Genomic DNA, 16,667 nt, shown 5'->3' with positions numbered 1-16,667 from the left:
TGGCCCTGATAGACAAAAACATAAAAGGGTTAGGGTCACTCTAACAGCTGAAATGTTAATCTGTCTGCAGGATGAGTCCCACCACTACTATGATGTAACAATTCACTGATGTACTGTGCTGGTGCATTGTTTCATCACAGCTGTGGCAGGACTGACCCTGCAGATAGGTGAACATTTCAGCTGTTGTCACGCTTGATGGGCGGCACGGTGGTCCAGTGGTTAGCACTGTTGCCTCACAGCAAGAAAGTCCTGGGTTCAAACCCCAGGCCATCCCAGGTCCTTTCTGTGCGGCGTTTGCATGTTCTCCCCGTGCCTGCGTGGTTTTCCTCCGGGTGCTCCGGTTTCCTCCCACCATCAAAAAGGCATGCATGTTAGGGTTAATACTCCTGTCTGTGCCCCTGAGCAAGGCAATGGAAAGAAGAACTGGAGTTCCTAGCTACACAGCTAGGATGGGTTAAACACGGAGAGTGAATTTCGTTGTATGCATGTACAAATGACAAAGTGTTTTCTGTTCTATTTCAGTTTAACAATATTTAATCTCTAAACTGAACTGGAAGTTAATTCTCCACAGCCAAAGTGACAGGCGTCTTTGTATTTCTGTTTGTTTATCGCAATCAAAGTCAGCATGTGTGATCTTACGTAATCTAAAGTCTGCTTAACACTTCTTTTTGTTCCCCTCTCTCAGATATTCATTAAAGTTTGACGACCAAAGAAAGACGCGGTGAAACCTGACACGATGGTGTCAAGCTCAGCACTTTACCAGAATGAGCACTACCCCTAAAAAAGGTGGAATTACAGGGATCATCTTTTTCACAAGATCTGCAAAAAACCTTCATCAATATTTATTGTGGGGTCACACACTTTCAGTTCTATCAACTGAAAAGGTGCCTTGAAAAAGAATGAACTTACCAAGAAAATCCATTTCCAGTAGTTTTTTTAGATTGGGTGTGAGAACTTAGCCAGCCAAATATTTTACATTTTCAAATTTAGAATGAGTGCGGCGCGGTGGCGCAGTGGTTAGCGCGGTCGCCTCACAGCAAGAAGGTCCTGGGTTCGAACCCTGGGGTTATCCAACCTTGGGGGTCGTCCCGGGTCGTCCTCCGTGTGGAGTTTACATGTTCTCCTTGTGTCTGTGTGGGTTTCCTCTGGGTGCTCCGGTTTCCTCCCACAGTCCAAAGACATGTAGGTCAGGTGAAATTGGCCATACTAAATTGTCCCTAGATGTGAATGTGTCAGCCCTGTGATGGACTGGCGGCCTGTCCAAGGTGTCTCCCCGCCTGCCGCCCAATGACTGCTAGGATAGGCTCCAGCATCCCGTGACCCCGACTGGAATAAGCAGCTTGGGTAATGGATGGATGGATTTTAGAAGGAAATTCTCTTTAAATTGACTGAATTGAAAGTGAATTGACCCTGTTTTGGGCTCTTGAGTAAAGCACTGTTTTTTCAGGTCCACCAAATGTTTATAGACACTCCACTACCTAAAGAGATAGTTTACCAGTAAAAGAGCAGGAGATACAACAGAGGAGTTAATTTATTACTTTATTACACAATATTTTTGTTTACATAAATAAAAAATTAACACTAACACCTCGTTCACTGAGTATTTCCTTTCAGTTACTCGGGAATTGTTGTAGGTTTTGTATTTGCTTGAACCATTTGAAATGTACAAAACATGTTCGTCGTAAAACAAATAATACTGTTTGCCTAAAAAGTCGCTCACGTGGAATGTACAGTTCATCTTCCACCACAATCTTTCTGCCTACAACACATTGCGTGAGTCATGTTTCACATCAGTCTCGACACGCAACCAAAACTGCAGTGAACAACCAGTCTGGTCTTTGTTAATTCTTGGATTGTAAAACTGACGTTAACTACTCATGTTCAGTAAACACATTATCGAGAGGACTAATTAAATTGATAGTCTGGTCAGTTAAGGGCAAATATGGGGTCAAGGCTGCAAAAAGTCATTCACATTTGAGCCAATGTTTTTCTGTTAATTTAGGGTCCAATAAAGAAAAAAATGCAAGGAGCCCAAAATTTTAGGTGGGGGAAGTCTCTGAAATGGCCACGCCCACTTTTTAGGCCTGGAAATCAGTATCTCGGCTCCTGAATGTCGCAGAGAGCTGATCATGGGCTCAAAAGAAGCAGAAGCACCACATTTATATAAGCATTATGAACAAACATATACCCCAAAACCTTTACTTTTTCAGGTATTTACAAAAAACTAATTTTCACTGGTCACATACATGGCCACGCCCACTTTTTAGCCCTGGGACTATATCTCAGGCTCAGCTCTCGGAGGTTGCCCCGAGTTGATATTGGGTTCAAAAGATGTGGAAATAACTATTTATATTAGTGCTCTGAACAAATATACTGTATGCCCTAAAACCTTCACGTTTTGAGCTATTCATGAACATGTTCTTTTTTCCATTGAATTGATCAGCAGCATGCAATCAACTTTAGCCAAATCTGTGCAAGAAGGCTACACAGTTTGTTTGAGTAAAAGTGTTACATCTACTCATGGAGTGCTAGTATTCAAGTTGACTCTTTGTTATAAGAGGAGGAACCCAGTAACCACCAAAGAAACAAAGCAAACCATGTGAGGTCCAAAAAAATCTTTATTTTAACCTCACACATCCCATCAGACTGGATTCAAACACTTGCTGAGGCACTTGCAATAAATGAGACATTTCATCCCTCTGCCAGCGCAAGAACATGAGGTACACTTATTAGATCTGCAACTACACACCCCTGTTACTTGAGACAATGTATCTCTTGTGGAAACTGTGCTCCACTTGATGAAGAGTTCCTCTCCTTCGGTAGTCCAACCCCATTCAATGACAGGGGGACAAGGGAGTTGTAGCAGGCTGTTTCCCCACAGCCATCCTGCCTGGAATGTAGCTCTCAACAGATGCTGTAGAAGCGCATCCTGACTTGGGGGTAGGTCTCTCAGCTCATCATTAACTGAGTGCTTGAACAGCTGGAATCTGAGCTCATCTATACTGACACAGTTGTACAGTCCAGTCTTGTTGTACCAGCTCATTACCCAGGGCTCAATAACTTCCATGCTTTCCTTAACTGTCTCGATACTAGGGCAGCAACTTAGTCCTCTCAAAGCAGCAGTGAGTTCTGTGGACTTACTGTGGTTTATCCAGGCTTTGTATTGAGCAGTCTTTGAGTGGCCAAAGAAGGCGCTCACAGAATCACAGCCACTAAAAGAATGGAACACAGGCATGGCATCGGCCACATCTCCACCAAGCTTCTTGTGTGCTTCTGTGATTGAGTAGAATTGGCGTTTGCCAGGAACTGCAAAGTCAACTATAAGTTGCAAGTCATTACATACTGATAGGAACTGTGTAGTGAACCCTAGTAGGATGACTACCACATCGGAGTCGACTGTTCTAACTGTAACTGACTTGATCCCCTTGTTTAGCATGTGCATCACATGGCAAACGATGCGGTTGTCAGCCTCCTCAAGCATATCTATGCTGTCATAAAGCTGGATCTCGAAGCTTTCGCCGAAGTTTGCAAGCACCTTTCTGCCGTAGGTGATGCTGAACTCCTTGTCCCAGTTCCACGCTTGTGCCTTAGCAATCCTGGCGAACATTAGATTCAGGGCTACTTTGTTGTCTACATTAGACAGAAAAGCTTCAAAGAATTGCTTAGATTCTGGCATGGTGTCATTCTCACTGAAAGCCATCTGTGAACTACCTGCTGATCCCCGGTTCTTCCTAGTCGCAGTCTTGATACTCATATTCTGGTAGAGGTCAGCCACAATGTCAATACGAGTGGCTTTCTTCTCATGACCGATCCTGGCAATGCTGTTCAACACTTTGATTACAAAGTCTTGGAATGTCATGCCTTTGGTGAGAGACTTTGCCATGATTCGTACTTGCACAGACAAATCTATCACAAGTCCTTCTGAGGATGTAGATTGAACTTGTACACCGATGTCCTTAAGAATTTGAGACTTTTGGCTATGATAAATATCTCCATCCTTTGTTGACAAGGCGTCGGGTAAACCTGAAATTGAAATGAATAGTTAAGCTAAGTTTAACTCTTGGGCTTACTGTCAAATCAATTAACTTGAATGTGAAATTGAATCAATGAATATCACTGTATTAAAAATCTGGTAAGACTTAAGTAACATCTAAAATATTTGAATAACTGACTTTATATCAATTAGTTTCACCTGTGAATTCACCACCAAATAACTTCCTTGTCTCTTCTTCTCTTGATCTGCAGGCCTCCTTCAGCTTTGCAAAGGTTCCTTTGGGTGGCTTGATTGCAGGGCTAGCGAGTTGGACTTTTGCACATGAACTTGGGAGTTTCAGGGCATTTCGTGAGATGGTTGCATTGACATCCTTCTTACTTAATACAATTCGCTCCTGCACAAACTGGTCATGCTGAGTTTTGCCGACTGTAAAGACAAAACTGGAGTCTTTACTTATGACATCTGGGAAGGGAATGGATGAACTGAGCTTCATCGAACGGGTTGGTAAGGATACCCTGGTACACCTTGAGTGTGTGGCTTGAAAATGTTTCCTTGAAGGAATCCAGCATTTCTTTGTGCCCGTGTGATGGATCTTGACCTTCGACCTCATCTAGGTAGCGCTGGATTTCGGGTAGCGCAAGTTCGAGTTTCCTGAAGAACTCTTGATCTTCCCGATTGATGATATCGACATATCCAGTGTCAGACTTGATGACCTTTATGTTATGTTCCTGCTTTTGATCACATGCAATCTTTGAGAATGGGTTGTCTCTGGTGTTTACTGTGAAAGAGCCTGAAAGAAATTCCTTGAACAAGTATGGGTGTCTCCATTTGAGCTCTTTGAGATCCTGAAGAAACACTGATGCCCATCTGGCATAGTGTGTATGATCAAGTGCAAAGAAAAGAGGAATGAGCTGCTCAAGTGCACTGATCATCATGATGAAGTTTGCCTCTCGAAAGGATCTTATGAAGATAAGAACCTTCTTGATTGTGTCAACAACATTGTTCCAGTAGTGAAACATGGGGCTGTTTTCATTGGCCACCCAGTTACTCCAAGTCAAACTGTTGTCCTCTAGACGTTTTGCCTGAAATGCTTCATCTCTCTTCTTGGCCAGCACCACAGCCAGGAGTTGAATACAGTATCTAGCCTTCTTTATGGAATTCACATCGCAGACAGCAGTTGTCAGACCTGTGATATTCAGATTAGCTGAGGTTAAGATGGTATCAAGGCCAGTTCCTTTTATCAACTGCCCAACACAGACAAGAGAAACCTTCTCAAGGTGCAGCCCACCCATGAACGCGAAGTATGAATGAGAAAACTCTTCCCCCATGGCCCACTGTATCATCTTCTTGATGGCATAAAGGGGCTGATCGGATCCACCCACTGCAACCTGGCCTGGGTTAAAATATCTTGTGTATGATACTGCTATTCTCATGACATGGAGCTGAAGACAACTAAGATATTTTCTAAACTCATGATTCGTGTGTGTATTGTGCTTCATGCTTTATAACATAGGCAGCGAATGAGATTCATGTCAAATATAGCTTTTTACAACCTTCAGGAGCTGATACGTGAAACGTGACCAGTAAAATTAGTTTTCTTAAAATATCTGAAAAAGTAAAGGTTTTGGGGTATATGTTTGTTCATAATGCTTATATAAATGTGGTGCTTCTGCTTCTTTTGAGCCCATGATCAGCTCTCTGCGACATTCAGGAGCCGAGATACTGATTTCCAGGCCTAAAAAGTGGGCGTGGCCATTTCAGAGACTTCCCCCACCTAAAATTTTGGGCTCCTTGCATTTTTTTCTTTATTGGACTCTAAATTAACAGAAAAACATAGGCTCAAATGTGAATGACTTTTTGCAGCCATTTTGCCTTAACTGACTAGACTATGAAGGTTTTTGGGCCATGAGTCAGCAGGTTCATTCAATCCAAGTACATTTTCCAGCTGTGAGAAAAAGTGCGATATCGATCTGAGATGAAATATCCGCCAACCAGCACAGTCGGCGCCAATGCTTTCATGAAAAAATAAGTTACAAATGAGACTTTTTACATTTAAGATGCTAATAACTGCTATTGTAAGGAAATTGATGCTAAGCAAGCTAGTAAAATATAAGAATGATATGTCGAACAGAACAACGAAGGAAATAGCCTTGGGTTAGTCTCAAATGTAGGTCTTCATTTTGACATGAGGCATTGGGAGTATATAGAGGCACAACACCAAATACCATCTGTTCTTAGATGGGAGCACAGAAAGAGCTCATGTCTTTCCCAGAATATTTCACTTACACTGGACAGGGGGCATCCAAATGAAAGAAATATGGCTGAAACTAGCTCTCTGTCCAGGGTTTGCACCATAATTACAGGCTAAACCACCCGACAAGATGAGGGGAATACCTGCATCTTAACACCAAGATCTTCTTTGGTTACCTCCAAAGGATTACAAAGGATGCTTTCAGTAGGATGCTCCGAGGTGCCAATGCCCTTCACTCACTTGACAAAGAGAAAAACGGATTCTACATGCCGCACTATGCACTTGACAAGCATCTTTCTACAGTTTCACCTAAACTCTACACACATAAACATACACCATCACAGTGAAAACGCAGAACTCAAGAGCAGTCGCTCACTTTTCCTTGCGTGCAACCTTAGTGACCCTGTGAGCATGTGAAACAAAGATGGTGATTAGCTAGGACGGACCAGGGTTTCAGCCCTGTGTAACATACCAAAAAGGCAATAATATATTTATGTGCAACTGCATTTGAAACTGGCAACGTGCAAGTTACGTGTAAACAATATATAAAACCACAGATGTGATGCAGATGCACATATACAGGGTTTATGAAATGTTGCAGGATGTTGACCATGAAATCAAAGGCAGGTTTTTCTAGTTAAGTCACGCACACAACTCTTTCCATTTTCAAAATAAGACTGACAAATAGCTTTGCTCATCCACAGGAAAAAAAAAAAACTTGACAGTGGGTATGAGCCATACTGAACTTTCTTAAGGCTGCAACAGGACAACAAAAATATGAGGTACTCAGAGGAGATAAATGTGGAAGTCTTAGATTTTTTTTGACGCATTCCCTCTCTTTAGTGAGAGTACATTACAAGCAGTGACAAAGATACTCCAGCAAAATAAAAATAAGAAAAACCTCAGATTTTACCATGATGATAAGCTATAATAAATAATAGTTACAAAAGGAAAAACAAAAATTTTAATGTAAACATTTAATATCTGGCCTTTGTAAAAAAAAAAAATTAGAGGTTGTTGCATCAAATATGGGAGGAAAAATTAATGTTTTGGGGTGAGGAAAGGAGAGGGGAGGTATACATAAGGAAGAACAATGTCTGGCTGGTAGTAGGGTTGCCGGTCGGCGTGGGTTTTACGGCAGCTTAGTCCAGGTGCTAAAATGTGGATTGCCTGGGTCTGAATCCAGCAAAACACATGAGAAAACTGGGACCTGAGGATGCCCGATGTTAGGGTTATGACTAGGGTTATGACTAGGGCTAAAGAGATGGAGCTAGAGCTGGACCTAAAGTGCAGCTAAGACTAGCGGAACTTGACCAAGCAATATAAAAAGGTGGAATTAGCTATAGGTGTAATTCCACCTTAATGCACCTCTGCTAGCCTGGGAACCAGACAAATTCGCAAATGCTAATTAGTCTGGCTCCTCTCAGTTCATTTTCGATTTCCAAGGGGCGTTATCAAACAGGCGCAATTGGTTAGACCTAAAACCAATCAGAGCAACGAAATGTGTGACGTAGCACTTAAACTTTTACCAAATCCTGTCGGAAGTACGGCAAACACATCTTTCTTACCAACAAAAGTTTTACGTGCAGTTGTTTGTTATTCTTTTAGAAAAAATATACCATCCAGTTCGTTTAATACTGTCATAATAGTGGATACCGATAGTGGCCAGATGTATATGCCAGAGCAAATGTACGACATGAGCTCACAGATTCGTCTGGTTCCCAGGCTACCTCTTTAAAGTCCAATGATCCATGAGATTTGGGTCTAATGTTTCAAAGGGTTGAACATAGGGAACTTGACAGCTGCTAAATCAAGGCTCTTCGAGATGCTCCTTACTTTCGCTTGCTCTTTGTGTCGGTGGTCTGGAAGACGCTGGAGGCCGACATCAGGTTCTCGATATATTGACCCAGAACCTGGTTCTCCGACTTCAACTTGAGATTCTCCTCCTTCACAGCATCCACCCGTGCTGACAGGTCTGGAAAACCACAAAAGAAACATCAATTTTAACTAAAACATCCCAAACCATTCAGTCACCATCCCCAAATACAAGATGAGCTGGTAGAACCCTGATGACCAGAAAAATTAGTTTGTAATTGAATGTTAGCAAGCCTGCATCCCTGGACTATGAAGCTTTTCAATAATGACCAGAAGACTTAGAATAATGAGGTTTTACTAAAAAAGAGAATGCTCTGCAAAGTGTTCCTGGACAAATACACACAACCAAAATCAACATCAACATTAGGAGTAACAATGACAAAAAGGTGTCAGTACAAGAATCATCTACCATACAACAACGCTATTCATGCATTTTGTGCATTTCCTTTATAAGATGATTTGCAGCATGGTTATTCCCATCCTTTCTACAGATGAACTGAGCAAATCCAGTTCTTTCAAAATAAAAAAGTTGAAAAAAAAACCACTCAGCACAATTTTTCCATATTTGTACTTGATGGGGTTTAAACATTGATCAAGAGGCAGCGAGACAGCAAAGGGCAGTTTGGATGGTAAAAGAGGTAACTTGGAACAATATCAAACTTGCACTACGTCATTCTGTATCACCCTGTTGCATGACTGGTATGACATAATATTAATGCACAAAGCACGATTCACAATCAATGTAATGCCCTAGAAAGGAAAATTAACAAATATTGCAGACGCTAATTTGCAAGAAACAAAATTACCAGATGCATCGGTTTGTGACTTGGCCAATGAAAACAAGTGGCAAATCCCCAAATTCAATCAATGTAATAACAACTTATTAGCATAAATCAACAGTGCTTTATTTAACAGCGTAGACCCCTCAGTCTATGAGTAGCTGAAAAAGCTTTGAAAAGAAAACCCTTAAGTGATCACAAGCACACAGAGCATCTTTAAAGCTTAAAACTACCTCTTCTGTAGTCCTGATCTTGTCGGATTAGTTCTTGAGAAAATTTGGAAAGAATTTTCTCAATAAAGGATGCAAGTAAAGCTTAGCAATGAGAAACAGCTCCAGGCTCCTTCAATAGTTGATAAGAGAGAAGGCTACAGACAGAACCAGCAAACATGCCCACACGCATGGCCTGGAAAAGTCATTACTAGAAGACTGTGGGACTCTAGCATTTAACCACACCATCTCATTCCTTATGGGGAAATAATTCTACCACCAGTATTGTAAGTTTGTCCATTTTTGTCCTGGCAAATTTAAAACACACAAGAGCCAGTGGAAACTCTCTCTCTTTTCAAGCATTTACCAAAGAGTAGTGCATTGGCCTTGTGCAAGAACATTCCGCCATTTTCAGCCCAGGGTCTTATTAATTTCAAATCATATACCTCAAATTGTGCTTCAATTCAAATATATTTATCATTTTAATTATACGTTATTGCAAACAAGGTATATCCTAAAATAATTTAAATATAATGCAGTATACATATGTAGGCCTATCATATAGATGTTAACTTAGGCCTTAGTATGTTCTTTTATGTCTTCCAATAATAAAAGTAGTCTTTCTGAGAGGTAGACTAACAATTTATGGACTTCTTTGAAAAATGTGGTTCATGTCCTTGTTGTTCTAATGAGCATACCAGGTCTGCACCACTCTTAAAATTTAATTGACTCAATGAATGAATTCAAAATAATAAAATTAGTGAATGCCACAAGACTTCTTAAATAGTTAGCGCATACTTTTTACCAAAAAAAAAAAGTGGATACAAACAGTTGTTTTATGAGGGTAACTGTGTTCTCTGTATACTTATACATAACCTACCACCAAAACAAATCCTTAAGTGTATGTGTAAATATGCCAAATACCACAGAATTGCATTTAGAGTACGACACAGACACTACTATTAATGATCATAAACGTTATTACGATAACTAATATTCTGATATTACGTGAAATGCTCACTATTTGTGGCGGATGGAAATGGCTGTGGTGAATACATATTTCAAGAAGAGGGAGGAACACAGGGTGACGTACAAGAGTGGAGGAAAGTGCACACAGGTGGACTATATCTTATGTAGAAGGCACCATCTAAAAGGGATTGGAGACTGCAAGGTGGTGACAGGGGAGAGCGTAGCCAGGCAGCATCGGATGGTGGTCTGTAGGATGACTTTGGAGACCAAGAAGAGGAAGCGAGTGAAGACACAGCCGAAGATTAAATGGTGGAAGTTGAAGAAGGAAGACTGTTGTGTGGAGTTCAGGCAGGAGTTAAGACAGGCACTGGGTGGTAGTGAAGAGTTGCCAGATGGCTGGAAAACCACTGCAGAAATAGTGAGGGAGACAGCTAGGAAGGTACTTGGTATGTCATCAGGACAGAGGAAGGAAGACAAGGAGACTTGGTGGTGGAATGAGGAAGTACAGCAAATTATACAGAGGAAAAGGTTGGCAAAGAAGAAGTGGGATAGTCAGAGAGATGAAGAAAGTAGACAGGAGTACAAGGAGATGCAGCGTAAAGCAAAGAGAGAGGTGGCAAAGGCAAAGGAAAAGGCGTATGGTGAGTTGTATGACAGGTTAGACACTAAGGAAGGAGAAAAGGACTTGTACCGATTGGCTAGACAGAGGGACCAAGCTGCAAAGGATGTGCAGCAAGTTAGGGCGATCAAGGATAGAGATGGAAATGTGCTGACAAGCGAGGAGAGTGTGCTAAGAAGGTGGAAGGAATACTTTGAGGGGCTGATGAATGAAGAAAATGAGAGAGAGAGAAGGTTGGATGATGTAGGGATAGTGAATCAGGAAGTTCAGCGGATTAGCAAGGAGGAAGTGAGGGCAGCTATGAAGAGGATGAAGAATGGAAAGGCAGTTGGTCCTGATGACATACCTGTGGAGGCATGGAGGTGTTTAGGAGAGATGGCAGTGGAGTTTCTAACTAGATTGTTTAACACAATCCTGGAAAGTGAGAGGATGCCTGAGGAGTGGAGAAGAAGCATACTGGTACCGATTTTCAAGAACAAGGGCGATGTGCAGAACTGTAACAACTACAGAGGTATAAAGTTGATCAGCCACAGCATGAAGATTTGGGAAAGAGTAATAGAAGCTAGGTTAAGAGGAGAGGTGACGATCAGCGAGCAGCAGTATGGTTTCATGCCACGAAAGAGCACCACAGATGCGATGTTTGCTTTGAGAATGTTGATTGAGAAGTATAGAGAAGGCCAGAAAGAGTTGCATTGTGTCTTTGTAGATTTAGAGAAAGCTTATGACAGAGTGCCGAGAGAGGAGGTGTGGTATTGTATGAGGAAGTCAGGAGTTGCAGAGAAGTATGTAGGAGTGGTGCAGGATACGTATGAGGGAAGTGTGACAATGGTGAGGTGTGCGGTTGGAATGACAGATGGGTTCAAGGTGGAGGTGGGATTACATCAAGGATCGGCTCTTAGCCCTTTCTTGTTTGCAATGGTGATGGACAGGTTGACGGACAAGATCAGGCAGGAGTCTCCATGGACGATGATGTTCGCGGATGACATTGTGATCTGTAGCGAGAGTAGGGTGCAGGTCGAGGAGAGCCTGGAGAGGTGGAGGTATGCACTAGAGAGAAGAGGAATGAAAGTCAGTAGGAGCAAGACGGAATACCTATGCGTGAATGAGAGAGAGGACAGTGGAATGGTCAGGATGCAAGGAGTGGAGGTGACAAAGGCATCTGAGTTTAAATACTTGGGGTCAACTGTCCAAAGTAACGGGGAGTGCAGTAGAGAGGTGAAAAAGAGAGTGCAGGCAGGTTGGAGTGGGTGGAGAAGTGTGTCAGGAGTGATTTGCGACAGAAGGGTACTAGCAAGAGTTAAAGGGAAAGTTTACAAGATGGTTGTGAGACCAGCTATGTTATATGGTTTGGAGACAGTGGCACTGACGAAAAGACAGGAGGCGGAGCTGGAGGTGGCAGAGTTGAAGATGCTAAGATTTTCACTGGGAGTAACGAAGAAGGACAGGATTAGGAACGATTATATTAGAGGGACCGCTCAGGTTGGACGGTTTGGAGACAAAGCAAGAGAGGCAAGATTGAGATGGCTTGGACATGTGTGGAGGAGAGATGCTGAGTATATTGGGAGAAGGATGGTGAATATGGAGCTGCCAGGGAAGAGGAGAAGAGGAAGGCCAAAGAGGAGGTTTATGGATGTGGTGAGGGAAGACATGCAGGTGGCTGATGTGACAGAGGAAGACGCAGAAGACAGGAAGAAATGGAAACGGATGATCCGCTGTGGCGACCCCTAACGGGAGCAGCCGAAAGTAGTAGTAGTAGCTCACTATTTGTGGCCCTACTGACAGTGGATGAGGAACAAACATACTGTAATAACTAAGACGTGATTAATATTTGCATGACAAGAAGATATGTTAGCCTTGCAAAGCCAGCCCACAACTTTCTGTGCTGGGCTTGCAAGATTTAGGCTGGCTTAGTGAGGCTAAAGATGTGCTACGTGCAAAATAAAACACCTTAAGAGGTTTTTTTTGGTTTTTTTTAGCGTTCCTTGAGAAACACTAATTTGAAAGAGCAAACCTTTTTTCACAAGGCCCCTTGTGAAAAAAGGTTTGCTCTTTCAAATTAGTGTCTTCTGAGCCTGCTTAGAAGGAACTAAGCAGGCTCAGAAATAAAGCTCCCCATCAACTAATCGAAACAAAAAGTGAAAGTTCATAATGGTGGACTGGCACAAGTGCCTTTACCCTCTAGAGTGTGTTGAAGCTCCAACACTTGGTTGATGAGCCTCGTCTTCTCTTCTAGCTCAGCCTGGTTCTCAATGTCACCTGCAACAGAAAGAAAAACCATGACCGCCTGCTAGTTTCGTGAACCGAAGAACGGGGATACATGACTTTTAAGAGTGGCGTGGCACTGGAAGGCATGGAGCTCTATTTTCACATGTGGTGCCTGGCGTTATCTCTGGGGAGGGTTACACTGAAAAGACTTCAGCGGGTTAACAGGTGAATGACAAATCACAACAAATATCGGATCTGATATTAGTGCTGGAAAGCGAATGATGCCCCGCTGTCTTTTTAGGATTTAAGAAAACTGCGTTGATAATATTGGCAGTTGTGGACGAATGGAGGAGCAGATGGTGGTGGAGGTTTATTGTCAACTGATGACGCAAGAGTGTGTGTGTGTGTGTGTGTGTGTGTGTGTGTGTGTGTGTGTGTGTGTGTGTCTGTGTGTGTGTGTCTGTGTGTCTGTGTGTCTGTGTGTGGGGAGGGGGGGTATATTTTCCTACATCCTCTAAACCAGTGGTTCTCAACCTTTTTGGGGTCCTGGACCCCCTGCGTATTTTTGATCTACCCTGAGGACCCCTCCACCTCATCTTGGGGGAGGGGGGTTGCAATTTGATAGAAACAGTAGAAACTGCATTTTAAATTGCATTATAGCATTTATTCACTCTTTGGGGCAAAAATAAGAGCTTTCAGTTGTAACTTAGATATAGTTAACAAAACAGAATTCTTATGCAGTAACTTTCAGATATATGTAACAAAACAGAATATGTATTCAGTAAATTTCAGATGTATGTAACAACAGAATTTTTATGCAGTAACTTTTAACAACGCAAACGAGAGCGAGATCTCTTATTAAAATACAATAAATTACACTTGTGAAACAGATGTAATTAGAGAAAAAAGTCCTGATACCCTTTATAGTTTAGGTAGATAAAGGTCTCAGTCACATTTGAGTAAAATAATCCTATTTCTATAAATGTCATAGGATCTTCTTTTTAAAGATATTTTATTTTCACGGACCCCTTGCAATTACACCACGGACCACTAGGGGTCCGCGGACCCCCGGTTGAGAAACACTGCAAACACAGGTTTACCCAGGCAGGAATATTTAAAACACACACACACACACACACACACACACACACACACACACACACACACACACACACACACTTACTTAATGGTGATTTGAATGGGCACGGTGTGTGTGAGGTGCGCTCTTACCATCGTCTGAGCTCATGGTGAAATACTCGTCTTCCCTTTTGGAATGCAGGGCTGCGACTATCAAGAGACGCTGCGAGGAGTTTGGACGAGACAAAAATAAATACATAATGAAAACACATCAGGCGTCGTCTCATACCGTCACACTGCTGGTCCACATTAAGGACACCGGCTTCGCTTCGGCTTTCTGACCACGTCCGGTGGACCGGACGGAGCGAATACATTGAAAGCGACAGGCGGGGCTCGGCTAACAGACGTCCCGCTAACGGAGCCTCGGAGCAACAACACTGCCCGATGCTAGGCTAGCCAGCTAGCTAAGACACGCCGGTTATATCTGCTCTGAGTGGCAGTCTTAACCGATACGACTGCGGGGTGGTAACGGTCGAAATGGCGTACCTACCTTACGACGAGATGAAAAGTCCGAACCGAGGGCTGAACCGGTGAGGGCTGAAAGATTAGGGAGTTGTGCGAGTTGGGTGTCAAGACCTCAGCGCCGCAGCTACGGGGCCGTGGTACTGTTTGGGTTATGTCGTTACATAATATGGCCGGTAGAGGGCGCTCAGAGCCGTACCGCTGTATGTCACGGCTACGTTGTGGGAAACGGCATTTACTCACGTTGTAGAAAGATCAGTGACTCCTGGAAGAGAAAACTGCACAAGGGAGTTGAGCCATTTGTAAAAAGAAAGAAAGAAAGAAAGAAAGAAAGAAAGAAAGAAAGAAAGAAAGAAAGAAAGAAAGAAAGAAAGAAAGAAAGAAAGAAAGAAAGAAAAACAATCTGATTTGTGGTCCTAGCTCCAAAAAAAAAATTGAAATAAAGGTGTTGTGAGATATTTAATTCAATTCAATTCAATTCAATTTATTGTCATTAAAAACAATGTGCAGGCACATGTTAAAAATGAAATGAGGGCTGTGGCTTCACCAAACAGTGCAAGACAGACACAGACAAACACAGCAAATATAAGGTATACACACATGAAGACCAAAAGCTAAAAATAAGTTAAAAGAGAGCTGGAGTACAAAATATTTAAAATATCTACAGACATTCAGTGGGTAGCCAGGTTCAGGTGGGCAACAGCTTGTGGAAAGAAGCTGTTTTTGAGCCTGGTAGTGCGGGCTCTGAGGCTCCTGTAGCGCCTCCCAGAGCGCAGGGGGCAGAACAGTCCATGGTTGGGGTGGGTGGGATCTCTGCTGATGCTCAGACCCCTTCGAAGGCAGCGTTTGTGATACATGTATTTTATGGCTGGGAGCTGGGTACCGGTGTTATGCTGGGCCGCCTTGACGACCCGCTGCAGAGCTTTCTGGTCTACTGAGGTGCAGTTGCCGTACCACACTGAGATGCAGATGGTCAGGACGCTCTCTATGGTGCAGTGGTGGAAGTTGGTGAGAATTTTGGGGGGTAGACGGGCGCTCCTCAGCCTCCTCGGAAAATGTAGGCGTTGTTGGGCCTTTTTCACAAGGGCCTGGGTGTTTAATGTCCACGAAAGGTCCTCGCTGATGGGGACTCCAAGGAATTTAAAGCTGGAAACATGCTCCACTTCCACCCCACTGATGTGAATGGGGGAGTAGCTGCAGCTTCTAGACCTCCTGAAGTCCACAATCAGCTCCTATGTCTTCTGCACATTAAGGACAACATTGTTGGTAGTACACCATGATGTGAGGTGCTCAGTCTCGTCTCTGTAGGCCGTCTCGTCATTGTTGGTGATACGGCCAATGTGTATAATGTGATGCAAAGACAGTTTTGTTTTTTGGGGTTTTTTTTATGTTTGTCGGCTAGCTTGAGCCATTTACACTTGGGTCCAAGCAAGCTAGAAAATGATGAACTAATTTTTGAAACAGTCCAAAATTTTTGAGATTAGGTACTTGATGCTCCACATATACACTCACTGGCCACTTTATTAGGTACACCTTGCTAGTACCGGGTTGGACCCCCTTTTGCCTTCAGAACTGCCTTAATCCTTCGTGGCATAGATTCAACAAGGTACTGGAAACATTCCTCAGAGAGTTTGGTCCATATTGACATGATAGCATCACGCAGTTGCTGCAGATTTGTCGGCTGCACATCCATGATGCGAATCTCCCGGTCCACCACATCCCAAAGGTGCTCTATTGGATTGAGATCTGGTGACTGTGGAGGCCATTTGAGTACAGTGAACTCATTGTCATGTTCAAGAAACCAGTCTGAGATGATTCGAGCTTTATGACATGGCGCGTTATCCTGCTGGAAGTAGCCATCAGAAGATGGGAACACTGTGGTCATAAAGGGATGGACATGGTCAGCAACAATACTCAGGTAGGCTGTGGCATTGACACGATGCTCAATTGGTACTAAGGGGCCCAAAGTGTGCCAAGAAAATATCCCCCACACCATTACACCACCACCAGCCTGAACCGTTGATACAAGGCAGTATGGATCCATGCTTTCATGTTGTTGATGCCAAATTCTGACCCTACCATCCGAATGTCGCAGCAGAAATCGAGACTCATCAGACCAGGCAACGTTTTTCCAATCTTCTATTGTCCAATTTTGGTGAGCCTGTGC

General features: G+C 43.0%; 2 protein-coding genes across 3 annotated transcripts in view; one reads left to right on the top strand and one right to left on the bottom strand.

The window, feature by feature from the left end:
* The window catches only part of zgc:154054 (Alpha-1,3-mannosyl-glycoprotein 4-beta-N-acetylglucosaminyltransferase B-like), a 49,488-nt gene extending 47,428 nt beyond the window's left edge, over nt 1-2,060 (top strand). Inside the window, exon 15 of the mRNA XM_056287752.1 lies at nt 686-2,060. Within this exon, the coding sequence (XP_056143727.1) occupies nt 686-703 (18 nt within the window). The 3' untranslated portion in view covers nt 704-2,060. The remainder of the gene's footprint in view (nt 1-685) is intronic.
* A 5,709-nt stretch (nt 2,061-7,769) lies between these two features.
* LOC130123309 (short coiled-coil protein B) lies at nt 7,770-14,634 on the bottom strand. Of its 2 annotated transcripts, XM_056292473.1 has the most exons (4): nt 14,529-14,634; nt 14,132-14,201; nt 12,872-12,952; nt 7,770-8,220 (listed from the first exon to the last, which is right to left on the bottom strand). In XM_056292473.1, exons 2-4 carry the CDS (start codon nt 14,145-14,147, stop codon nt 8,078-8,080), a joined length of 240 nt encoding a protein of 79 aa, XP_056148448.1. In that variant the 5' UTR covers nt 14,148-14,201; nt 14,529-14,634; the 3' UTR covers nt 7,770-8,077. The 2 variants fall into 2 exon arrangements, with proteins under 2 accessions (XP_056148448.1, XP_056148447.1); XM_056292472.1 differs by lacking the exon at nt 14,529-14,634 and having other exon boundaries at nt 14,132-14,311.
* Nucleotides 14,635-16,667: the final 2,033 nt, after the last annotated feature.

This window comes from Lampris incognitus, chromosome 1 (genome assembly GCF_029633865.1).
Source record: "Lampris incognitus isolate fLamInc1 chromosome 1, fLamInc1.hap2, whole genome shotgun sequence".
In the NCBI taxonomy this organism is placed as follows: domain Eukaryota; kingdom Metazoa; phylum Chordata; class Actinopteri; order Lampriformes; family Lampridae; genus Lampris; species Lampris incognitus.
Note: the sequence above shows the minus strand (reverse complement) of the source record. Positions and strands in the feature narration are given on the sequence as shown.

What these genes read in the sequence shown, in the direction of transcription:
- LOC130123309 (XM_056292472.1), bottom strand. Translation starts at nt 14,237, where the DNA reads ATGTATTTATTTTTGTCTCGTCCAAACTCCTCGCAGCGTCTCTTGATA. An exon ending in CACCATGAGCTCAGACGATG is followed by an intron (nt 12,953 to 14,131) that starts GTAAGAGCGCAC and finishes TTTCTGTTGCAG; the next exon opens with GTGACATTGAGAACCAGGCT. An exon ending in GCTTCAACACACTCTAGAGG is followed by an intron (nt 8,221 to 12,871) that starts GTAAAGGCACTT and finishes GTGGTTTTCCAG; the next exon opens with ACCTGTCAGCACGGGTGGAT.